General features: G+C 38.5%; 1 protein-coding gene across 2 annotated transcripts in view; it reads left to right on the plus strand.

The window, feature by feature from the left end:
* Window positions 1-23433, plus strand: part of LYPD6 (LY6/PLAUR domain containing 6) — a 154861-nt gene extending 131428 nt beyond the window's left edge. Inside the window, exons 4-5 of one of the 2 annotated variants that reach the window (XM_003921984.4) lie at window positions 18469-18599; window positions 20478-23433. In XM_003921984.4, coding sequence (XP_003922033.1) covers window positions 18469-18599; window positions 20478-20645 — 299 coding nt within the window. In that variant the 3' untranslated portion in view covers window positions 20646-23433. Of the gene's footprint in view, window positions 1-908; window positions 1998-18468; window positions 18600-20477 lie in introns of those variants that run through there. The other variant, XM_074399706.1, reaches the window with a different exon arrangement.
* Window positions 23434-27100: the final 3667 nt, after the last annotated feature.

Raw genomic sequence — 27100 nt, forward strand, 5'->3', positions numbered from 1 at the left:
ATGGCTGCAAGGTATTCAATGATGTATATGCATTTCTAAAGAGTTTTCTGGTGATGAATTAAGATTCATAGCTCTACACAAATTGAACCAGCATTTCTGAGATTAGGGCCCTGCATTGGTACTTTAAATAATGCAGTTGATTCTAATGAAAAGTCAGGGGCAAGAACCACAGGGAACTCCTCTACCCACTAACAGAAAGGTAAATGTAGTGTTGTCGTTTCTAGACGAATCTTGTTTACTTTTAGGTAGAGATGATAATGGGGTCTATAGGGCAGAGAAAAACATAGACACACTAAAGATTGGCTTAGCTGCACACTAGATATCCAGCCATCTGAGTAATCAAAAATAAGTTCTACTGCCATCTGTAGTCACTGCTCATTTCCAAATGGGCCAGTGTTTTCTAACATTACCACTGCGGAATGAACGTTGCTGATGGATCAAGTTTGCTTCTCAAACTTGGCTGTCTTTTCAGAAGTTTACCTGGTAAACTTTTGAAAACACTAACACCTACATTCATTCCCAGAGATTCATATTAAATGGCACAGCTAGGTATAGGATTTTTTAAAGGCCCCCAGATGGTTCTAATATGCAACCAAATTTGAGAACCATTCATTATAACCAGTGACTTCAGACAAAACCAAGATGATTTGCTTTGTATATCCAGTCATCTTTGAGCTGGTTCCTGTGGCGAAAAAGCTGGCCGATTGGCTTTTTAAGCCGTTGCCCTGCTGGTCAGAGCTAGTGTATAGGAAGCGTGCTTTAGTCCACTTGTGCTGCTATCATAAGATGCCTCAGACTGGGTAAAATATAAACAGCAGAAGTTTATTTTTGCCAGTTGTTGAGGCTGGGAAGTCTAAGATCAAGGTACCAGCAGGTTTTAGTAAGGGCATTGTCTCTCTGCTTTCCAGGTGATACCATGTTGCTGCGGCCTCTGGAGGGGAGGAACGCTGTGCCCTCACGTGGCAGAAGACAAAAGGGGGAAGGAAGGGAACAGACCCCTTCCCTCAAGCCCTTTTCTAAGGGTCCCAATCCCATCCATGAGGGCTCCACGCTCATGACTTAATCACCCCTTAAATGCCCCACCTCTTAGTATCTTCACATCGGTAATTAAGTTGCACACAAACTTTCCACAGCAAAATGTGACTTTGCTTCTCCTAGTACTGACTGAGCTCTGAGGTACCTTAGTAGAGATAATGCAGAGGAAAAGGGAATGTGAACTGGTATTTTCTGCAGGCTTTGGGCCATGTTTGATGGTATACAAGTATATCCTTGTCAAAAAGTAAAAGGAAGTGACCAGAAACACTGCTTGAATGCCTCTCAGAAAAAAGAGGAAGTTCTATCTTGATGCTTTCTTTCGAGGTCATTATCATTTCAAAGTCCAGATACCTAAAGGTATTGCAGAGTGGTCTCTACACAGTTTATCCTTTTCTCTTTTTTCCCCTCTACTTTTATCTTTTTGTCCTTCAATTTAAAGGGATAAATAGAAAGTCATGCACTGAGTTTCAGAACACAAACCAACCATGCCAGGCCCCTTGGGGAATTACAAAGTGAAAGATAGAAATCTGGTTTCTTCTTTCAGGGAGCAGGCAGTTTAGTTGGGCTGATATTATCTGAATAGATCAGATGTCAGAAATACCAGGACAAAGGTAAGTGCCAAGTGGAACCTGGCATTAAGCGTCGTGGGAGTTTACAGGAAGACGAGTTACTGGGGACTGAGGTAGCCATCGAAAGCATTATGTGCTAGGAAGATTGCAGTAGCTCTACAACTGGGAATGGGAGGTTCAAGCGTTGGAGAACACGTCTTCCAGGAACTCACTCAGGGCAAAAGCGTAGAGACAAGACTCCCCAGCTGTGCTCAGTGGACGGGAAGAGACCTGACCTGGGAGTAGCAACTAGTTTGTACGAGAGAATTACGGAAGTAAAATAGTGGAGCCAGGTGATTATTTTTTTTATTGCATTTTATGTTTTTGGGTACATGTGAAGAACATGCAAGATTGTTGCATGGGTACACACATGGCAGTGTGGTTTGCTGCCTTCCTTCCCCTCACCTGTATCTGTCATTTCTCCCCATGCTATCTCCTCCCACCCCCCATCCCTCCCCCATTTCCCCCCAACGGACCCCAGTGTGCGATGCTCCCCTCCCTGTGTCCATGTGTTCTCATTGTTCAACACCCACCAATGAGTGAGAACATACGGTGTTTGATTTTCTGCTCTTGTGTCAGTTTGCTGAGAATGATGGTTTCCAGGTTGATCCATGTCCCTACAAAGGTGATTTTTGTGGGGCCTTTAAGCATCAGGTCAGGAGTGAGAAACTAAAGCTGTAACCTGAGAAGGGGTGAGGCCAGACTGGCCAGCCCTATTTCCCTTGAAGCTTATGCTCTTTCCTCCAGGTTTCCTTCAGATTTTTCTAACAATGAAAATAATGCCATTTTGTTAATAGATTAAGATAGAAAATGTATTTCACTACTAGCGAACTCTAAATATTTCTGTTAGTAGTCTGAAGCAGCTCTAGGAGCACCAGTGGGCTTAGAAAGGGCAACTGAGACACTGCGATGGAAATTCTAAGTCATTCCTGGGTTTTTTGGTTTGTTTTGTAACACTGTTAACTAGGTTTAAATTGTCACATGATGTGAAAATAATGTGTTGAAAGTGAAAATCATCTCACCTAAGTATTCAATCTTATATACACGGAATAAGTGCACACCCAAAATTGCTTAGGGGATTCACTGCATGTCAAGAATTTTCTAAAGCTAAACTCTGTCAGTCACATGCATGTGCATAGAAACAGTGTATCTTAGTGACGGACATTCAGGGATTCAAACTTGTTGTGAGTTATTGTTTGGTCACGTAAGTGTCAGGAAAGCGTTCTCCTGACTAGAATCGCACTCTTTTGGCAAAGGCTGGACACACCTCAGCTAACTCAGGTGTTCCTCTTATTTTCAGAAGGTGTGTGGTATGAGTGTGTTCTCCTCCATTACATTTTCTGTGCCTCTGGTGCTTCCAGATTCATGGTACCATACTGCTTTCCTAGAAATGGAAACTTAAGATGCTCTCCATAACCGACTCAGGTTGTTGTATTTGCTTGGCTTCCATTTCATCTTTAGTCTCTGAGCACTTCCTCTGCAACGACTTTAATTTCATCAGCTACTTATTATAAATCTGCTCAATTTTCTTGATTTTGTGAACCAGAATGGAAAAGGATCTTGAAGTCATTACATGAGGGGGGCAGTTGAAAGAACTGATGAACTAAAACAGGAGTTGAGTGTCATGTGCTTGGATCAGCATTTGCCCATGACTTTGCTCTGTGCTGCAAGATCCTTGAGATCTCAAGGTCCTTGAGAGCGCAAACTCCATATAATGGTTATTAAGAGTCTGCGGAATTAAATGTGAAGTCAAAGACATTATAGTTTTTAAAAAGGCCTGTTTTGTGGAGGATACCTAAGCCAAAGACATTATGTTCCTTCTTAATTATGAAGTACAGATGCCTCCCTCTAAGGCAAGATCTCTATTTGAAAATATTGCTGATATAAAATCAGAAAAAGAAAATTCTTGAGTTGGAGTACACACATTCTTTTGGCTCCAGCTTCTTTGCTGTTCACTGCTTTTCTGGGAAAGTAAAGAAAAAGCTGGACATATCCCCTGATGGCTTTTTCCAGATCAGTTGCCTGATGGTTCTTGCTACAAGCAGAAAATATAAATGTGATTCTCAGCTAAAGACAAGACCATGGTTACAAATTTTCAGGAACGATTTCTTCATTGTTGATTTTTTTCAGACATAGCACTGGCTGAGACAGACAACCTTTGTGTTTGACTTAGCCTAAGGGTAGAATTTACTTCCTTTAAGGTAATTTTACACTTAGAATATAGCCCTCCAATGTCTTTCTTTTATACAGGAGTCTATTCTCTCTCTGAATCTCATGAGGACCCAACACCTTGCAATTTCTTATGGCTTATCTTTTATCATTCTTTCCCTAGGATAGAGAAATCAGTACCTTATCCAGTCATGGCCCTTGACACTTTACGTTTTGGAGAAGTCATTTATACATTTACAAAAGTGTTGGTTATATTTTATCCAACACTTCTGGCTGCTACATAATGTTTTTCAGATGATCTCTCTTATAATATGACTGTCATATTGCTAAGTCTTAGAGTTCCTTTTTAAAACTAATTTTAAAGTTTAACATACATACTGCAAAGTGAAGAGCTCCTAAGTGCACAATTTGTAAATTTTTATGAAGTGAACATGCTCTCTTTCCACCCATATGAAGCAATAGAATCCCAGAGACTGCTGGGGTGCCTCAGTCATTGTACTCCATCCCCAAAGGTAACAATGTTGAGACTACCATCATTGAGCATCATATAAGTGGAGCTGTATGTGCAGAATGTACTCCTTGCTTTCAAACATGTATATGAAATTCCTCCGTGTTTTCTTGAGCAACAAAGTCATATTTTCTCAGATGTATAGATCATTATATGAATATGCCCAAATTCATCTATTCCATTATTGAAGTACATTTGGATTGTTTCCAGTTCTTAATACTAAGAACATTCTTCTGTATGTCTTTTGGTAGATGTTCATATGCGTTTCTGCTAGGTCTTTCCCAGAAGTGGACTGCTAGGCATGGTGCATGTAAGCATTGGCTTTACTAGATACTGCCCGACTGTTTTGCAAAATGACTGTACCACTTATACTTTGACCAGCACTGCATGCAAGTGATAGTTGCTGCACAATCCTGCTAACACCTATTATTGACAGAAACAATAGAAGGTAGAAGTTAATGGGATGACATTTTTAAAGTGCTGAAAGTAAATAGCTGCCATCCTGGAATTCTGTGTGGAGACTATCAGTCTCGCTTGTCTGAACCTCCTTTTTCCTGCGGCTACCCCACTAGCTCTGATCTCCTGTTTGTGCTCCCAGTCCCCTTGAGACCGATGAAGGTGCTGCCCTACTTCTCTGCCCCTTAGCAGAGCTTTTCGCTTGGTTTCTCAGCCTCTCCACCTGTGCAATTTTTGAATCAGCAAATGCCTCAAGGGGAGAACAGGTATAGAATGTCAGGCACCACTCAACGGGCTTGTCTTTTCTCTGGCACCTTGCTTTTTAAATCCAATCTGCATTGGTAGTCCTGTGCTTTCACACAGATTGTTGTTGTTTAAATTTTAATTGACTATTTTAATTTTATACTACTGTTCCTCGGTAAGACAATATAAGCCAGTTCATTTCAGCTGGCATTATAACTCTCAGAATTTAAGCTTAAAAACTTGCTGGAAAAGTTCTAAGACTAATTCTATCAGCCTATACTGTACAAGATGTTTTTTCGTACACTGAGAGCATCTAACCTCCAGTTTACGATGTTTTTGTCCAAATATTTTTTACAAGTCCAGTTGCCTCAGCTGGGGCACATCCATTTGATGGTCTGCCTTATCACTTTTATTATAACCACACCACTGTCCACCATAAAGTCATGTCTATTCTCACTACCTTTGCATACCTTCCCAACTGCCTTTTTGGAGTTAGCCTTGGTAATAAGTACATTGCCTCCTGAATTTCAGTGATTAGTTTTGAAAGAAGTTCCTCAAGTGACAGGGAAGTCTCTGTTTGGCAGCTTCCTCAATAGGTGCTGACTTCAAGGTAGAGACCAGCCAGTTATGATTCAGTTAGGTTGATGAGCATTTGTTTGTTTTTAATTTCTGCCTTGAGGAATTTTTTACTTGGGACAAGAGGAGAAAACCATCTTTTTAAGAGACCTATGGAGAGTAACTGATAAAAGCAGAAAAGCCAAGAAACAATCTGATGCCTAAAAGCAGAGACTGTAGTAATTCCTAATTAGGGTAAGTTTTAAATAATTCAGCTTATCTGCAACTCAATTTGTAGTTCATCCTTTTCTTGAGTCTATTTTCTTTTTATCTTAGGCTTTTTTTTTTCTTTCACTTTCAATTTCACTGAACTTAGAAGTATAATATACATAACGAATAGTAAATAGGGTGATAACTTTCACAAATTGAACATTCCATGTAAGCAGCACCCTGATTAGGAAACTGACCAGAATCTTAGAAGCTCCCCGAATGCCTGTTATCAGTCACTTTTCCTACCACCAAATATCACTGTTATGGACTGACTCCTTTCCTCACCAATTTCCCCCCTATCTGCTCTCAAATTTGTATGTTGAAGTCCTAACCTCTAGTACCTCAGGATGGGACCATATTTGGAAATAGGATCTTTGAAGAGATACTAAGTGAGGTCATTCAGGTGCACCCTGATCTGGTCTAACAAGTGTCCTTAAAGAGACAAGTGTCCTAAGAAGAGATTGGGACACAGACATGAACTGAGGGAAGCTGATATGAAAACTCAAGGAAAAAACTGCCAAAGAGAGGCTTCAGAGGAGACCAGCCATGGCCAACATTTTGATTTAAAATTTCTAGCTTCCAGGTGAGAATACCTTTATTTAAGCACTCATTCTGTGGTTTCTTATGACAACCCTGGAAACTAATATAGTTACCCTCCTAATTTCCAGTGTAGGTTAAGTAGTGTCTCTTACTGGGTTATTTCTGGAAATTGAACCATACAGTGTAACTCTTTTGTGACTGACATATTTCACTCAATATTATGTGAGATTAATTTATTTCATTAGATTTAGTTGCAATCCATTCATTCTCATTGTTATGTGAACAGATAGCATAATTTATTCATTCTGTCACTAATAGACATTTTTACAGTGTGTTTGTATGAACAGTTCTTCTATGCACATTCTAGGACTTACTCCTGTTGGATATATATTGAAGGGTGGAATTTTAACTTTGTAGAATATGCATAGATTTACTTTTGGTAGTCCTGGCAAATAATTTTGAGAAGTGGTGATAGTATATGAAAATTGCAGTACTGGTAGAAGTGTAGTATTATTTCTCTTTTAAATTTGATGAGATTTTTCAAAATACAGCAATGGAAAAATGTTATAGAACAAAATTAAAATGTTTTAATTTGATTCACCTTTGAATGGGATAGCTCAGCTACATCTATTCTTACCACCCATCCATCTCTACTGGTAATACAAATATTATCAGAGATTAAAAGCCTGCTATTTTGTGCAAGGCCCTGTGTTATATGTTGAGGGAAATGCAGACACCAAGAATAGGCCTGATTCTCAAGATTATAATGTATAATACAACAGTATATCTCAACTGGGAGCAATTCCCTCTTCCCTGCCCAAAGGATATTTGTCAATGTCTATAGACATTTTTAGTTGTTACTGTTGGGAGTGACATTGACATCTAGTGAGAAGAGGCTATTGGATGCTGTTAAATGTCCTACAGTTCACAGAACACCCCCCCCACCTCAAAACAAAACTACCCCAAAATGTCAAAAACTGAGAACTTTCCTGGAAAGATGGAGCAGATGTACTTTTCTATTCCTCCTGCTAAGTACAACAAAAAATTTTGGACATTGTTTATTAAAATGCAAACCAAAAACATGAGAAGACTGAAAGGTGTAAAGAAAATGACAGACTAGCTAGGGACTTCAAGACTCCAACACAGTGCTGAGTTAATTAGGTTTTCTTTCCATCTTATATATTTTAGACTTGAAGCTGAAGAAGTCAACATCCTGAAAATGCCACTAAACTACCAACAAAAGTTTGCTCTCTAGCAAAAGCACCAGGTAGGGGGAAGTCTAGAAAGACAACTTTTAGACAATAGCTGCTCTATTCCAGCAAAACACCATGGAAAATATTGTAGTTCCAACCCCATGCCAGCAGAAGCTGAATGGAATATCTGGACTTCATCCTCAGCAGGCTGTAATGAGATGTCTCAACCTCTCTGCTTTGCATTGTATCAGAGAAGGATAAGTAAAGGGGACTTTTATCCCTCCCCCCTAGGCAGAAACAAGGTCTCTCCCACAGTCAATAGAGACCTTGTTAGGGGGCTTTCACCTCCACTAGCAATAATGCAATGTCTCTACTTTCTCCTGATCAAGGCTGTGTCAACAGAGGCTTAATGGAGAGTCAAAACTTCACTCTTCACCACCACCCATTGGTAATGGGGCTACAATGTATCTCCCACTCCATGGCATCAGTAGAAGCCACATGGGAGCATTAATGAGTCACTCTTAGCACTCTCAAACAGGGAGTGTAAGATCAAGACCAGTATGTTCAGGCTTCAATTAAAAAAAAAAATCACTTGTCATACCAGGAAGATCTCAAACTGAATGAAAAATGGCAATCAACAGATGCCAACACCAAGATAAATAGAGATGTTAGGATTATCTGGTAAGGATTTTAAAGCAGCCATAATAAAAATATTTCAGTGAATCATTACAAACACACTTGAAACAAATTTTTAAAATCTCATCAAAGAAATAGAAAATATAAAGAATTACCAAAGGGAAATAATAGAATTGAAACATACTGTACCTGAAATAAAAATCTCAATAGATGGGCTCAACAGCAGAATGGAGGGAAGAATTAGTGAATTTGGATAATTTTTATTGCTGTATTTTCCAATCTGAACAATAGACAGAAAATACGCTAAGGGGAGATCTACAGAGCCTCAGAGATCTGTGGAGCCGTAACAAATGTTTTAATACTGTGTCACTGGAGTTCCAAGAGAGCAGTAGAAAGAGAGTGAAGCTGAAAAATGTACTCAAAGAAATAGCAGCTAAAAGTTTTTCTAAGAAGCTGAGCAAACCTCAAAGAGGACAAAACTAAAGCAATCCACACAAAAACACTTAACAGTCAAACTTCTAAAAACAAAAAGTCTTGAAATAGCAAAAAAGAACATCTGATATGATAAAAATCAGTTGAATAAAATGTTTTCATCAGAAAATATGCAGGCCAGAAGTCAATGGTACAATATTTTTCAACTGCTAAAAAACCATCAATGCAGAATCCTATATTCAGAGAAAATATCCTTCAGGAATGTAAAGAAATTAAGACATTTTCAGAGGAAGGAAAACTGAAAGAACGTCACTAACAGACCTACCTTAAAAGAATGGCTGAAGGAAGCTCTATATGCAGAAAGGAAATAATAAAAGAAGGAAACTTGAAATATCAGAAAGGAAGAAAAACAGTAAACAAAAATGTGTATACTACAGTATAGTACAACAGAATGTCCTTCTGCTCTTGAGTTTTCTGAATTATGTTTTACAGTTGAAGCAAAAATTATACTAAATATATTGTGGAGGATTATAAGACAATTATATTATGGCCAGGCATGGTGGCTCATGCCTGTAATCCCAGAACTTTGGGAGGCCAAGGTGGGCAGATCACCTGAAGTCAGGAGTTCAAGACCAGCCTGGCCAGGTTGGTGAAACTTCATCTCTACTAAAAATATAAAAATTAGCCAGGCATGGTGGTGGGCACTGTACTCCCAGCTACTTGGGAGGCTGAGGCAGGGGAATCACTTGAACCTGGGAGGTAAAGGTTACAGTGAGCCAGGATCATGCTACTGCACTCCAGCCTGTGTGACAGAGCAAGACTTTGTCTAAAAAAAAAAAAAAAAAAATTACAAGTGAATGAGGGTAATAGGACACAAAAAGAGGTGGGGCTTCTACACTTTAATTGGTAAAATGATAATGCCAGTAAATGTGATAAGTTATGCATATAATTTAATACCTAGAGCAAGTTTTAAAAAGAGATATACTCAAAAGCACTATGGATAAATCACAATGGAATTCTAAAAAATGTTCATGTAACCCATGGGAATACAAGAAAAAGAAAAATAACAAAATGACAGAATTAAGTCTTACTGTATCAATAACTACCTTAAATATAAATGGCATAAATAAAAAATAAATGAAATTTATGACAGAATGTTAAAACATGACCCAAATATGTCATCTATAATAAATTTTTACTTCAAAATAATTATATAAGCAAATTAAAAGAATGGAAAAAGATAACATGGAAACATCAGTGCAAACAAAATTACCAGAGGCAGAGGAATATTATAGTATGATTAAAAAAAACAATAGGCCACTAGAAGACATAGCAATCTTAAATATATAAACATCAAGTAACAGAGCTGAAAAATACGTGTGACAGAATAATATTAATGAAAGGAGGAATAAATAAATCTACAATTATAGTTGAGTTCAACACCACTCTTTCAAAAACTGATAGACTTCAGAAAGAAAATCAGCAAGGATACAGAATAATTCAACAGCCCTGTTAACCAGCAAAATCTAATTGACATTTACAGAACACTCCATCCAACTACACCAGAATATACATTGTTTTCAAATGCCCATGGAAAGCATACCAAAATAAACTATATCCTGGGCCATAAAGCAAACCTCGACAAACTTTTAAAAATTGAAATCATACAAAGTGTTTTCTGACACAGTAGAATTAAACTAGAGATCAATGACAGAAAGATGAAAAGCACCAAACACTTGGAAACTAAACAATGCACATCTAAATAATCCATAGATCAAAGATAAAGTCTTAAGGAAAAATTAAAAAGACAGACAGTGAACCTAATGAAAATAAAAGATGAAAATTTGTAAAAGCAAAAACAGCACTGAGACAGAAATTTATAGCACTATATGGACAGATTAGAAAACAAAGTGGAAAAGGAAGAGCAAAAATCAAAAGTAAAATAAAACAAGACTAAGCAAAAATCAGGAAATAATAAAAATCAGTGAGAATATACTAAAACATTTCATTGTGCACCATAAATATGTACAATTTTTGTCAATTAAAAAATCAGTGGAGAAAAACATTAAGAAATAAGGGGATAGTATGAACAACTCAAAAGCACAAGTTTGACAACTTAGGTGAAATGGACCATAACTCAAAAAAACAAAGTACCACAATGTAAATTAGTTTAACCATTGTGGAAAACAGTGTGGTGATTCCTCAAGGACCTAGAAATAGAAATTCCATTTGACCCAGCAATCCCATTACTGGGTTTATATCCAAAGGATTATAAATCATTCTACTATAAGGACACATGCACACAAATGTTCACTGCAGTACAGTTTACAATAGCAAAGGCCTGGAATCAACCCAAATGCCCATCGATGACAGACTGGACAGGGAAAATATGGCATATATACACCATGGAATATTATGCAGCCATCAAAAAAGATGAGTTTGTGTCCTTTGTAGGGACATGGATGAACCTGGAAACCATCATTCTCAGCAAACTGACACAAGAACAGAAAATCGAACACCACATGTTCTCACTCATAGGCGGGTGTCGGTCAATGAGAACACATGGACACAGGGAGGGCAGCATCACACACTGGGGTTTGTCGGGGGAAACGGGAGGGACAGTGGGTGGTGGGGAGTTGGGGAGAGATAGCATGGGGGGAAATGCCAGATATAGGTGATGGGGAGGAAGGCAGCAAATCACACTGCTATGTGTGTACCTATGCAACAATCTTTCACATCCTTCACATGTACCCCAAAACCTAAAATGCAATTTTAAAAAAATGAACTAGTCTTATAACAATTAAGAAAATTTAATTTATAACTTTAAAGCATCCATAAAAGAACTCTCTGGGCCCAAATAATTTCACTGGAGAATTTTACCAAGTTTTGATAGAGGAATTAACACCAATTCTACACAAAATCTTTCAGAAAATGAAAGGGAGGAATACTTCTCAATTCATTTTACGAAGCTGGTTACCCTGATACCAAAACCAGACCCAGACAGCAGCAACAAGCAAACCAAAATACAAAATTCCAATTATTTTTTTATGAATACAGACACCAAAGTTCTTAACAAAATATTGGCAAATAGAATATAACAACATATAAAGAGAATTATGTACCATGACAAAGTGGGGCTTAGTCCAGAGATGCAAGGCTGGTTTAATCTCTGAAAATTAACCAATGTAATCCATAATATTAATAGGCTAATGATGAACAATCACATTAATATCAATGTAAAAATTGGCAAAATTATATACCATTTATGATTAAAACCTCTCAGAAAAAAATAGGGATAGAGGGAAAATTCTTCAACTTGATAAAGAACATCAATTTTTTAAAAACCTACATTTTACGTTATACTTAATGGTAAAAGACTGCGTGCATTCCTGCTAAGACCAAGAATTAAGTAATTATGTCTGCTTTCACAACTTTTATTTAGTGTAGTCTTGTAGGTTCTAACCAGTGCAATAAGACAAAAGTAAATAAAAGACATACAGATTGGAAAGGAAAAAAATTACTGTCCTTTTTCACCGATAACATAATTTCTATGTGGAAAATTCCAGCAAATCTAAAGAGAATTCCTAGAACTCATAAATGAGTTCATCAAGTTCATAGGATATAAGATAAATTCAGGACTCAATTGTATTATATATTAATTAACTTGTGGACACTTAAATTTAAAATATACCATTTATAATTGCTCAGAAGAATTAAATACTTACAGGTAAATCTAAAAACAACATGTATAGGACTTGTATGCTGAAAGTTACAAACATCAATAAAAAATAAAATTTAAATAAATTGAAAGACTATGTTCATAGATTGAAACACAGCATAGTAAAATGTCAATTCTCTATATATTGATATGTAGATTTAATACAATTTGTCAAAATCCCAGTAAGATTTTTTTTTAGATATAGACAGATGTGTTCTACAGTTTATGTGGAAAGGTAAGAAACTGGGATAGTGAAAACAATTTTGAAAAAGAATGAAGTGGGAGGAATCAAAGTACCCTATTTCAGGATTTAATATACAGCTATAGTAATCAAGACTAGTATTGGCAGAGAAATTGAAATAGATCAATTAAACACAATAAATAGACCAACTAATTTTTAACAAGGGTGTAAAGGCAATTCAGTGGAGGAAAGATAGGTAGCCTTTTCAACAAAGTGTACTGGAGAAACTGGACATTCACAGGCAAAAAATGAATCTCGGCCCATCTCACCTTTTACAACAGTTAAAGTGAATCACAGACTTAAATGTGAAATGTTAGCATTTAGGAAAAAATAGTAGAAAATCTTCATAAGTGTAAGGCTAGGTGAGGTTCTTAGACTTATTACCAAAAGCATGACACATAAAAGAAAAAATAATGAATTGGACTTTATCAAAATTTAAAACTTTTCTGAGCTGCACAAGACCTTGTTAAGAGAATGAAAATGCAAGCTATGAAATGGAAAAAAATATTTGCAAATCACATATCTGACAAGGAACTGCTATCTAGAACATATACTTTTCAAAACACACCAGTAAACAAAATACATAATTAGAAAATAGGAAAAATATGAACAGACATTTTGCCAAAGAAGATAAAACCAGATGGCAAATAAACACATGAAAACATATTCAACATCATTAGCCATAAGGAAAATGCAAATTTCAAACATATGACTATACTTCTATCAGAATACCTAAAATAAGAAGAAAAAATACCACATGCTAATAAAGAGGGGGAGAAAATAGATCACTCATATATTGCTGGTGGGAATGTAAAATGGTACAGCCACTCTGCAAAGCAGTTTGGCAGTTTCTTAAACAGCTAAACATGCAACTACCATACGACCCAACAATTTTACTTCTGGTCACTTATACAGAGAAGTGAAAACATGTTCACATAGAAACCTCTACATAAATGTTTGTAGTAGCTTTATTAATAATATGTCTCAACTTAAAGCAAACCTGGATATCTTTTCAATGGTTGAATGGTTAAACCAGCTTTAGTACATCTATACCATGGACTACTACTCAGCAATAAATATTAACAAACTCTTAGTACTTAACCCAGTGAATGAGACTGAGTGAAAATGCCCAAATCCAAAATACTACATGTTGTATGACTCATTTATATAACATTCTCAAAAAAAAAATAACCCAAATTATAGAAATGCAGTACCGTATAGTGGTTGCCAAGGGTGAAGGAAGGTGTGGGGGCTGGAGGGATGAGGGTATCACTAGAAAAGGTCAACATGAGGGATCCTTATGATTGTGGAGATATTCTATACCTTGACTGGATTAATGTCAATATCACAGTTGTGATATTATACCATAGTTTTGCATTTGTTACCATTTGGGGAAACTGAGTAAAGGGTGTAGAGGATCTTGCTATTAAGATTCCTTATAAATACATGGGAATCTACAGTTAAAACAGATTAAATTTTTTTTAAAAGTTTAAAAACAAAAAGTCAATTGTTTCAAACTTTAGAAACTTTGATCTAGAAGGGAAGGCAGATATTCCAAATGAGAAAGTTAAGGAAGGGGCAACACAGAGAAGGGAAAAGATTGACATTGACCTACTTGGGAGGAAGATTGGGAAATTCTCACAGAATTTGTCACATTTGGATTGAGCCTTGAAGAATATCAGGTGTCCAGGAGTAGAAAATAGGAAAAATATGCAGACAAGCTAAGAATGTACATTTTTCCTCATGAATAATCAAAAGTTGTCATACTATATCCCAAGGTATATACGAGGCAATGAGGAGAAAGTTTGGAGCCTCCATCAAGGAGAACCTTGAGTAAAAGGGCTGAGTTTCAAATGCCAAGCTCTGAATTATAAATGAAATTAACTGACGGTTCTATCAGGGAAGTGCAGTTACTCCAATGTACTTGACACACGGCTTCAGGAGCAGAGAGAGAAATGGCCTATCCCTAACACACTCAGGTAGGCCAATAAGCCTAGTAATTCAGCAATCAGGACTTTTTGACAATTAGGTGGCATTCATGCTTTCATGTTTGGTAAGTTGCATGTCAGAGACAAAACGAGAAACAATGAGATCCTGAATTGAGGAAATGGAAAATAGATAGAAAAGACCAGATGGATAATGGAGACATTTCAGAGGACTTGGAGATTCCCAGATTAAGGAGAGAAGTCTGAGTTGATTCCAGACTCCTAGTCCAAGCTACTGGAGAACCATGGAGGTATGATATCCTAGGAGGTCCCTTCCTGAGGTAGAGACACACGTGAAGATCAAAAGATGCAAGGGGGAGGGAGACAATGTGTTGGGTTAAGACACATTAGATGTGAACTGATGCTGGCAGTGTCCAGGAGATAGTTATAATTTTGTTCCACAGTTCAGGAGAAACTGTCAGACTGAAGACATGGCATCCGAAGTATGATGAAGTCACTTGAGTGAGAAGAGGTTCAAGGACAGAACATGGGAGAATATCGACTTTCATATTAGGGAAAGTGTTGAAAGTGGAGAGACCAGAGTTTAGGACAACATCTAGAAGACAGAACTCTGAATTCTAAGATGGAGAGTCCCACAGATGAGATTATCCAGAGTAACAAAGAGATCCTACAGGATCAAACATGGGAAAAGGCATGGAATTTGACAGTTAGGGAGTTGTTGCTGGGGAGTAGCGTGGCAGAAGTGAAGAGCTGCGTGATCAGTAAGGAATGGGGGCAGGGAGAAAGCAGGCAGCTGCGACTGACTGGCCTTTTATTTTTCAATATTATTTGTAATATTTTAAATATTTTCCTCCCATTAATTTTCTTGCACCTGGAGAATTATTCTCTAGCATCATTTTTGTCCATCTGTGTGTTTATGAAGAAACTAAAACTAGCAGAGCCATAAAGAATAATTGAGTGGCGAGAAAGCCTTTTATAATAATGTCTCATTTTAATTCAAATCATCTTATGTATGTTTTGTTTATGGTTTGTTATTTAAAACTATTGGTGGGTAAATGAAAGTTTGCAGTTTAGCTTTGGATTACTTTTAAATGTCAGAACTTGATTATGAACTCTGAACATTCATGTGCATGTGTGTGAATTTCATAAAAATTCTATTGTCCAGTTGTTGATGAAGTTCTCTTCCGTTTCTGATTTAGTTGAATGCCTGTGAACCTAACAGTAAAAGACTTTTGTTTCACAACCTCTGGGAATACCGTGTAGTTGCAGAATATGAGATTTTAGAGACTGAAACTAACCTGGTAGAAATTCAAATTCATCTTTTATCTTTTAGATAAAAGCCTTTGAAATCCTTTTAGTGTGAAGTTATCAGTAGGCTTGATTCTCATATAACCTCATTACTAACTCAAGCAGTATTCAAAAATGCATGGAGAACAATGCTCTGAGGCTGAAACTCGGTTTTTATCACTACTCCAGTCCAGTGATAAGCCACTTGTGGCCCACCTAGTTCTACTTGGGAAATTCTGCCTGCTCACCCCAATATACCTTTGGAAATCACAAGATCACAACACATATAGAAGGTTCTCAAACTGTGCACTGAAGAAACCTGTTCAACTTTTTGAGCATTTCCAAAACTCATTAAACCACAGAACCTTTTTCCACATTGACATTTCATAACTCACCTAGGGATTTTGTAAGATAAGTGGAATGGATGCTTTATGCTTCAGCACTGAGGTCTGTACTCCTAGAAGTGATGGCAGTGTTCTCCATATATTTTTGTTTCATGGATTGGACTGGATGAAGCACAAGAAAAAATTCTTAATTCACTGATCTCCCTTCTACCCCTAGAATGAAAAATCAGCTTGTTAGGTACTAAGGTTTTGCATGTTTTCCTGAAAAAATGTTTTCATCAGTTGTTCTATCTACTTTCATTCAATGGAATAAGCTCTCCATTAATAAATATATAAGATATTTTGTAAGGATAGAAAAGTATGAACAAAGAAGTCACATGAAGTTCACCAACTGTTATTTTAAGGCTTACTTAACACAGGATAATTCACTACTTGGGGGAAAAGGCTAATTTCCACAACTGCAGCTATGTAGTGATTTACTTATTCCATAGTCTATGATCTTATCTGCTCAGATTTACATTTGGAGCAGTAAAACCTCCGGCAGCTGCTCTTAGCTGTCTGCATGAAGAGGAGACAGGAGATAAGAAGATTCCTGATTTTATTGCTTTCTAGAACACTTGAAGTTGGGGGGGGGGGGGGTGCAGGGAGAGATGAACCTATTGTGACCATAAACATCCATGGAGTCTGATATCAAAGAAGTAAACCAGTCCTCTTAGAAGATGTGGTAAATCTCCCAGGCCCCTGGCCTCCATTTGTCAAAACCTGCCAAATGCTTAAAAAAGAGGAGAGCTGCTGCCTCCTCTTCATCAGAAAAGCAATCACTCCAGTGTTAAGCTAGTTTAGGGCTTTAGGAGAATTATTGCCAAGATAAAACTTTCAACTATTCTTATATGAGTTCCCCACATGACCTTATCCTACTCCCAAGGAGCTCTGCAGGACCCTGAGCAACCTTGGAAAATGCCTCAACCCAATCCAACTAACAATCCCAGCTGGGGTGCAGTATGGGACAGCATTTAGGGGAGGGTGTTGACACAGACTCTGCCCAGGCACACCCATCAGTAGCATTACTACTGGGAAAGTGGCAGCTCTTAGTACGATTTGATTTGAGGCCATTTGAGATTCCTGTCAAGTAAGGGTCTCTAGCCTGAGTTTTTATGACTCCCAGGATGCATTGCTAAGTCTGTATTAGCTCATTCTCAGGGCTTAAAATTTTCCTACACGTTCTTCTTTGGACATTAGTTCTTCAGTTAAAAGCTGCCAAAAGCATGACAATCTGTAGGGGGGAATTTTTAGTACCTAATAAATAATTTCATAGGAGGTCATAAGTCCATATTAGCCACTAAATATCTGAACTGTATAAAGCATGCAAGCTTGGGTCCAAGATGTGGATGAAAAACAGCTCAGTGACATTTCTTAAGAATTATTCATTTTCTTTTTTAATGTGAAAGTAGAGCAAGAACATTCTCCTAAATCCCAGGCTGAGAGAGCTGAACATTGCCTGGAGGCCTTGAAGAATTACATTGACAAAGCCATTTTTCTTTAGTTTTTAAATCACACATAAAAAGTTCCCCAAAGATTTTTGGAAGAAATCTCAAGCTTTCAGATTCATTAGACATAGAGTTACCTCTGGAAAATCCCACCATGGTCTTCATCTGTGGTCCTGGGAAGACACTGAAATCATGCTAGGGAGAAATGACACGCCTTAGTTTTGGAAAAGTGTGCGTTATTGAGTGACTCTTCCTCTGTAATGGATCCTAGGACCCAGCTATGCTCACTGGTACAAAGTTTTAAATTGTTCTGCTCTTGTGAATAGCTGCTTCCCACCAAGACACACACACCAGCAACTGCTGCAGAGTTTTATCTCGAGGACCACTGTTACCTGCCTAACTCCTTTTAACCTTGAATTTTTTGAACCATTTTGTCCTTTCATCTTCCTCAAAACTGCCGCGACTCATACCTCTTAAATCATGTCCCCCAAACCACTTATCCCCTAAAAATAAAAATCAGTACAGTGGCAAAATATGTTGAAAGGCAAGGAGAAACTGTGTCTTGGTTTATGGGGCTCATGTTGGGCAAAGAAATCAACATTCTTTGAAGCCCGTCTTCCCACCATGGCAAAGCGAAGCTCTCCAAGGTTTTCAGGATTGGACATAAACTCAAAGCAGTGCACATCTTATGTGCTACTAGGACTTTTCTGGAATGATAATGCTGCCACTCCTGTTTTCTTTTTAGGTGGGTTGGGCTAACATTTCCCATCTCAAATAAAATATATTTTCTCTATTGACAGAGACCAGATACTGCTACACTCAGCACACAATGGAAGTCACAGGAAACAGTATCTCAGTCACCAAACGCTGCGTCCCGCTGGAAGAGTGCTTATCCACAGGCTGCAGAGACTCCGAGCATGAAGGCCACAAGGTCTGGGCAACAGAGCAAGTAACCAGTACTGCATAGCCAGCTGCCTCCTCTTCAGACATCTGCCAGTACTCATGAGCAGATTCTTATTCCCCCATAAAGGCTGCCTTTTGGCTGTCTTCTGGCTCTATGAAAAGATGCTTCCTTTCCTGTTTGCTCTAAAAGAATACGCATTTATACTAGAGCATAGGACAACTGATATAAATTGTGTAAACACACATCAAGAGGATATTCAGTGTTATTATAAATCCTTTCTTCACTCAGAGAAAATAAAGCTACCAGAAAAAAGAGGAGCAAGGGACCAGTTACGTCCATCACAGTGAAGCTTTGCAGATGTGCCCAGATCATTCATCACAGTAGGACCTAGGCAATTTAGCTTTGATAACTTTCTGTAAAGTGGGGTACATGTTGTGACTCGATGTCAATGTGGGGAGGGTCTCCATTGGCTCTTGAGTCATTTGATAGGTGACAAGAGAACTATCTTGTGTGTTTGGTTAAGCTTCACCTGGTGCCTGTAGAAGCCTGTGGCACAGAAACACCTGGTGCCTGTATACAGAAGTACTCAGTGTAAAATGAGCTTGGGAGGCAGCCTTGAAGGGGCATATAAAGAATCACAGAAAGGTAGGCTCACCCTCCTGCTGTACCTGTGACCTGAACACGTCAGGCCTTGGCCTTTATTTAGCATGGAACCCTTCCCTGCAGGCAGCCTTCCTGGTGGGTTGGGCAGTGCCCACTCCCAATACCTGGGAGCAGCATTGTCAGTAAGGTTTTTTTTTTTTTTTTTTTTTTTTTTTTTAGAATGTAGACACCTAATTTTCAAGCAACCTCTTGAATACACTAATAATTAAAACTTTAAATCTGCCTATTCTGCTCCTGGTTCAAAAATGAACAAAACCAGAGGCTTTCCCTGACCTCTCCAGCAAATTGAGCTTGATTCTGAGGTGTTATGTGGCCTCTTTACTAAGGAGAAAGTTAAGGATGAGAGAAGTTGGGTAATATGCTCACACAGCTGGTAAGTGACAGGGACAGAATTCCAACTCACCTCTAGTTTAGAGTCTCCTCAACATTATACTGTCTTCCTGGCCCATGTCAACTGTGACTAAAGATTCAAGTCCCTGCAGGATAATGACTGTATAGAATATTATTAATAACCATCCTATGACTAGGAATCACTTAGAAATCTTGTTAAAATGTAGTTCTCATTCTCTGCAGCAAGGTTTGAGATTCTGCACTTGTAACAAACTCCCAGCTGATGTTGGAGCTGCTGGTCTGTACTTTGTGTGGCCATGCCCCCAAGACAATTTTTGTCACTAACTGTGGGTTTATTTCTGTCTTATGATCCATGAGTAAGGTGGTATAAAGCAGGAGTAACTACATGAATGAAAACCCTTCAAACATTAACTCACCCAGTGAAAATGGAGACACTTATGCAGATAGTTCTAATGAAAGTCAATAGTCAAGTTTAAATTACCCCGGTTGTTGTCACTTGACTCTCACTTGAAAACTTGGTAAATGAAGGCTTACCCTCTCTTCCTCAAGTAGTCAGAAAGAGCCTCATGGAAAAGGAAGGACAAGTTTCATTATTCCCATTTTAAGGGCAAAATAACCCAGGAAGGATACACACCTTTGTAAAAATCATATGGGGTAGAGGTGTCCAAAGCAAAATCTAGATCTCTTGGAGTTCGGGGAGTTTTCATGTTGACCAGATGGCTTCTAGATGAAATATTATCAGCAGCCTTCCTGAAAGTACAGTTGGCATCCCCTTTGTAAATCAGGTAATTTTTGTTTGAGTCTTGCCTTGTGGGACACAGTTCCTTCAAAAACCCCTGCCTCCTTCCAAGACATGCTGGCTTCTCATCTTTTCTTCTTCCTTTCTTTCAGGTCTGCACTTCTTGCTGTGAAGGAAATATCTGTAATTTGCCACTGCCCCGAAATGAAACTGATGCCACATTTGCCACGACATCACCTATAAATCAGACAAACAGGCACCCACGCTGTATGTCAGTGATAGTGTCCTGTTTGTGGTTGTGGTTAGGACTCATGTTATAGCAGCTCAATGGCTCCATGTGTTAATAGCAATCCATGGGGATCTTGATGGTCCACAGTCCCGCATGAGTCAATGGCCTGACAGTAATTACACATGTGAGACACAACACTCTTGGAGGTTATCACAGCCAAGCATTGCCGCTTAACATGATCATGGAATAAATGTTGCTTCATTGTAGCCATTTTGAGTCTAACAAAGACCCATCAAAGCCAGTCTTCTGTCAATACAGCCTGAGTTATATACCACAAAACTTTGTTTTCATTCCAAGAAGTAGCTCTGCCTTTATCGAGATCTAGGGTTCTTAATTTGGAAGAATGCACGTATGAGATACAGCAGGTCCTGAGACTTTCTAAGATATGAGTATGTTATAGGAGCATGTATAGATGATGTGGGCTTTCCAGGAGAAAAGTAAAGAACCACTGGTTTAAACATAATCATGAATTCGCTTGTAGCTTTAGAATTTTAAAACTTTGACTCCAAAATGAATGGACTGTGTCCTTGGAAATTCTGAGTCTCTGGAAGAATAGTAATTCCAACAATTCCAGCCATTTGTTCAATTAATTTTCCCAACATTCTTCTCCCAGTGCAGGGAATCACATTTCCTCTGTTCTGTGCAGAAGACAAAAAGGCAATCTTAAAAGTTTCTTTATATTTGTGGGTGTGCCTGGAGGAGGATTTTCCCCAACTTAATGGAGCCAATGTTGATAAACTGGCTATGTTATCCCTTCATAGAATAGGTGGGATCAGCCTCCTTCTTGACTTGGCACCTAATTCTGCTTCATGAGATCCTAGATTCCACCTGAGTCAATTGTGTCCAGAGCCCCAAAGCAGGATGGAGTTGTTTTCCCCAGATATGGAGTTCTATTCGGCCATAGATATGCTAGACAGGATTTCAGAATGAAAGGACAGTGTGTGGAGATTAGTCCTAGTACATTCTGAGGGCCTATTAGATGGCTCAGCCAACTTCTTACTCCATCTGCAGTTCATACTGCCAAAGAGCCCCCACTTCCAAATCCCCAGTGACTTTAGGGAGAATTTCTGCATTAAATTGTATTTCGAGTGATAGGGAAAGAAGGCATAATACGTGATGATGAGAAGGTAGACCAGTGAGGTGATTGCAGGACTACCAAGGAGACTCAATGGGAAGTTTTTCTTTTAGAATATGTTTTTGAAGTAAATGGGAAAATTTTTGTCATCCTTCCTGTATTTTTGGTACCCCAAGTTACAGTTTTTCTTCTTCCTTGTAAATAATTTAAACAGTATTTATTTTTGTATGGCATAACTAGAAACGAAAATATATTCTAAAAAATTCTTTATTCTGCAGAAAGTGATCAAATTAGAATACATATTTTTCAACAGTGGTAGAGCTTTTAATATATGTTTATTGAAAGTTATCTATAATACTTTCACCAGTGTTGAAAAAAAAGTTAACATGTTTTGAGCAAGAGCAATGTTTGCCTCAAGGATTTTTCTCATGGTTTCCTCAGTGATGGTGTCCTGGAATTATTCAGGTGGTGACCATCACTGGTCTAAGTTTCTGTGTAGTGTTGTGGGATGTGTTTGTGTGAAACTTGGTAGAACCATGGCTAATAAAGAGGACAATGTTGTCAAGTTCCATCTGCCCTCCATAGAAAAATGTCTCTGGCTCATAAGATGAGACTCCCTCAGGGACTAAATATGACAGCAGTAACTCTGATGCAAAATAATCTAAATTGCATCAAATGGCCTTAATTCAGAGTTTGTTAGGCTTATCAATATGTTGCTTTTAATTGGGGTGGGAAAGTAGAGAGAGAAAGCAAGACATTTATTAAGCACCTCGTATGTGCCAGGCACTATGCTAAGCACTTTACGTAAGTTAGGATTAATCTCTGCAAGAATCCTACAAGGAATGTTACTAGTATTTACACTTTACACATGAAGGTACCAAAACTCAAAGAAATGCAATGATGTGAAGCCATTTCCTTCAGATTTAGGTTATGTGGGATGAGGTGGGATTGAAGAGGAAAGAAAGGTGGAATTATCCCCCTAGGAAAACTTTCAGGCCTGACTTCATGGGAATTCATCCATCTTGTCATGTGGAGTTTATCTCACCCTGCTGTTGCAGGATGCCATTTGCATATGTCCCCAGATGATGTGGTTTTTTTATTTTTCTTTGAGGAGTGGGGAGTTTGGCTTCCTCATTCATCCCTCTTGCTAAAAGAGGAGATAGTTGATGTTGCATCTAAAGATGCTGTAAGACAATGAAAATTTGATGTTGTACATATCTACAAGTACCATTTTTGTGCATGATTACACTCCACTGACATCTTCCAAGTACTGCATGTGATTGAATAAGAAACAAGAAAGTGACCACATCAAAGCCTCCCTGGCTGGTGTACAGGGATCAGGTCCACCATGGTGCAGATTCAGCCACCACCCAGGGAGTGCTTACAGACTCTGCATAGATGTTGCTGCATGCAGCCCATGTGCCTGTCAGAATGGCTTGTGTTTAATTCTCTTGAAAGAAAGTGATTTGCTCACTATCCCCAGCCTCAAGGAGCCAAGGAAGGGTCATTCATGTGGAAGGTCCAGGACTGGTCAGCCATCTGACTTTTCTACCACATTAAATTTTCCATTAAATCTCACCATTGGTAATGGCTTAAGTGTAAAGAGCCATGATGTGTATATTAAGCTATGTGCCACATATTTATTTTTAGACTTTCCACAGCATTCATGTCAATATGGGATTAATGCCTAAACTTTGTAAATGTTGTACATTTTGTAAATTAATGAATAAAGGTTTTGAGTGTATCTTACCAGGCTCCTCCTTGCAAATGCACATGTCAATCAATGATTAATGTACCCAGGTTATGTATAAGGCATTGGGCTTAGCGCCACAGGAAACTTCCTTCCAGAGGCTCGCTTTTTAGTTGTATAGACAAAAATATATGCATGAGAAGATACAAGGCAATTTACCCATGCCAAATGATTCATACAGGTGGTTTAAGTACTGCAGAAAACAAAAGAAGGAAAGATTCTCAGACTTTTCAATAAGGTCTACAGCTTCCCAAGAGCATGTCTTTGTTAAATCAGGAAATATAAAAATGTGTGTGTGTGTGTGTCTGTGTGTATGTATGTGTGTAAATATACCACCCCATTGATTATTTTTAAATCTTACTCTATTTGGGGTGCTGCATTAAATGATGATACACCAGAAAACATTTTCTCCTGATGGTTTCTTCTGCAACAGGAAAGAAATATTGGAATAATGTACATGTCATTTTTATCTATACAATGAATTTCTTATATTTTCCTTAGTAAAGTGATAGACATTGAAAGCAAGCTTGAAAAATGTCATCTTGTTTGTGATTCCTGGTTATTCTCCTCCTTGTTTTGTTTTGTTTTTTGAGACAGGGTCTTGCTGTATTCCCCAGACTGGAAGGCAGTGTCACCATCATGTCTCACTGCAGCCTCAAACTCCTGGGCTCAAGCAATATCCTTCTGCCTCTGCCTCCCAAGTAGCTGGGACAACAGTATAGGCATGTGCCACCACACCTGGCTAAGTTTTATGAAATTTCTTGAAGAGACAGGATCTCACTATATTGCGCAGGCTGGCCTCAAACTCTGAGGCTCAAGCAATCCTCTCATCTCAGCCACCCAAAGTTCTGGGATTATAGGTAAGAGCCACTGCACCCAGCTTCTGTGATTCTTTAATTATGTTTTGAAATTTCCAGGAAATCTTTTCCACAAAGTTAGATGTTTTCTGTTGGTCTAAATCAGTGACACAGCTGGTCACTGATGTTCCTTCAAGTGTGGTACTTACATGTACTTACATGAGGATAGCTCTTATTGCTGACCTCCATAAATAGTTATGTCTGCTTAATGTAAATGGTACTGCAGGTGGACTGTGCTTTTAGAAAAATTGATTTTGAAGATATAGACTTACATGTTTACTTAATGTGGAGGTTTTAAAAGAAATCCTTCACTTTATAAATGTATTTCATATCCATTTCCTAACACATTTATAAGATTTTATTTATAAACAAAATTTAGGGCATGCCAGCTATGTAAAAGTTAGGGACCCGGCACAGTGGCTCACACCTATAATCCCAGCACTTTGGGAGGCCAAGGCAGGCAGATCATGAGGTCAGGAGATTGAGACCATCCTGGCCAACATGGTGAAACCTTGTCTCTACTAAAATTAGCTGGGCATGGTGATGCATGCCTGTAGTCCCAGCCACTCAGGAGGCTGAGGCAGGAGAATCGCTTGAACCAAGGAGGCGGAGGTTGAAGTGAGCCAAGATGATACCATAGCACTCCAGGCTGGTGACAGAGCAAGACTCCGTCTCAAAAATAAATAAATAAATAAATAAATAAAAAATAATAAAAGTGGTGCCTTGGCTGTGTTACATTATCTTATCTGAAATACTTAAAGAGCACTTACAAATGTTTTTATCACTTTCCTTTAACTTACCTACTGGGAGAGAAATATATAAAAACACTGAGAATCTGTTATGAATTCTCACTGTAACTAGGGGAACTTGCCCTTAAAAATTAAGATGTTTTTCTAAGATTACAGAGGAACTTGGGGCAGGACTAAGGCACGGACATGAAGCATCATGATTTTACCTTGGGGTGCTCTTCACTGGACTCCACTGAAAACAGGCCTATGATTTTTTTAAAAAATATAAACATTTCTGGCATAATATGATGTTACAAAACCAATGCAGATTTCCAAAATGTCTTTCAAATGAAGACTTCACTTTCAGCAGTGACACAGTTGCTTTATATTATAAAAATACTCCCTAGGTATTTTTTAAAATTTTGGCCTCTGTCATTAGCAATTACTATTGTCTGCCTATTTATTATCTTTGACAGATTGTAACTCCATTGCAATTGCTGGAATTGGATGGGGGACTTCTAAATAGCTTTATTTTAAACTGGGTAGAGACCTAAAATCTAGAGCCTAAGAAATTTGTCTGGGATCCTCTTTTCTATTATCCTAATAGAACAACTTTTGTATGTGACTTTGTTTGCAAAGCACCTTGCTTCAGTTGGTCAGCATCACCCTATTTATGGCTTTCATAGCTAAAGCTTTGAAGTGGTTTTGGTAAGCCCTATTGGTAGTTTGTACTACAAGGATTTTCATCCCTGATCCAGGACTCTCTGTTCCACACACATGTCACCAGGATAACATGCGTGATAGTCCCATCCTTCTCTGGCACTTTTACTAGAAAGCCATTTCTCAGGTCACAAAGAGTGAATGAAACCTTAGAAAACATCTAATCTACCCCCCTTAGATTTATGCAGGAGAGAAAAGAACCCTGGAGAACCCAGATCATTTGTCTCTGAGAATGCCACATTGCTTGTGTTACAAGATAAAATTCATCAAAATGTCCCTTATTTGATGCTTAGAGTAATTAAGACACGGGTGATGGAAAACAATTTAGAGGCCTCCTCTCCCTTTGCTGTGGCATTGGCAGTCTCATGAGGACCCCATCATGGTAGTGAAGGGCAAAGAATACAAGAGAGGAAAGGTTTTGTAAGACAACAAGCTAGCCTGATGGAAACAGAGATTGTTCATTCTAACTTGAGAAGAAAAATATTCTAGGAAAATAATTTCCAGAATCGTGGCCTAAAAAGATAGAATGATGTGTCTAAATTAGACTTTATCAGTTATTCAGAAGTAGTTCTCTCAGGGTGTATGGCATGTCCCATGTCAGAACCTGGCCTCCCAAAACCATGTGTTGTCTCTGTGCTCAGAGCTCAGACCTCCATTGATGTCCTCCTGGGGAGGTGACGGGAATTGTGTTGTCCAAGTGGGGAAAGTGTATCTGAAAAGGAACTCTGCTAAGTTTAGGCAAAATGAACAAAATGCCACCAGGATGTAGCCATGATGCAAAAAGAGGGGCTAAAAATAAGTCATGCCCTCAATACATCCATTCATCTTTGAGAAGAATTCAAAATAAACTTGCTGTCTTGCTCCTCTTCCATCTACAGAGGAGCATGACTGTTTGGGTTCCATGTAGTCTGCACCCAGAGTCTGAGCACACCCCGTCCACCTCCCCATTGATGTGCACCTGGTGATGGTTACTGGTCCAGCTTCACAGCTGCCTGCTGGCTAAGCTTTCCCCTGACTCTAGCTTCTCCCAGCCATTAAGAAGCTCTTGTCAACAACAAGCCACCCACATCACACAGTGGCATGTGAAGACCAGTTGTTTGGGGAGAGGGCTCACACTTGAGAAGCCTGGCACTGAGGTGCTTTGAGTGGAAAGGAGCTGAGTACATGTCAGTGATGGGAGAGAACACTTCTGGACTCACTCATGACTCATCCTGGCTCAGTCCTAGCACATGTCAGCACTGGGCTCACTCCTACCTTTATAGGCTTTAAACTCTCAAAAGGTTGGGCCCATCCTTGACTTTAAATGTTTAATTACTCAATAACCTTGTGTATCTTTTGCCACAGACCTAAATACTA

This window comes from Saimiri boliviensis, chromosome 5 (genome assembly GCF_048565385.1).
Source record: "Saimiri boliviensis isolate mSaiBol1 chromosome 5, mSaiBol1.pri, whole genome shotgun sequence".
Lineage (NCBI taxonomy): Eukaryota > Metazoa > Chordata > Mammalia > Primates > Cebidae > Saimiri > Saimiri boliviensis.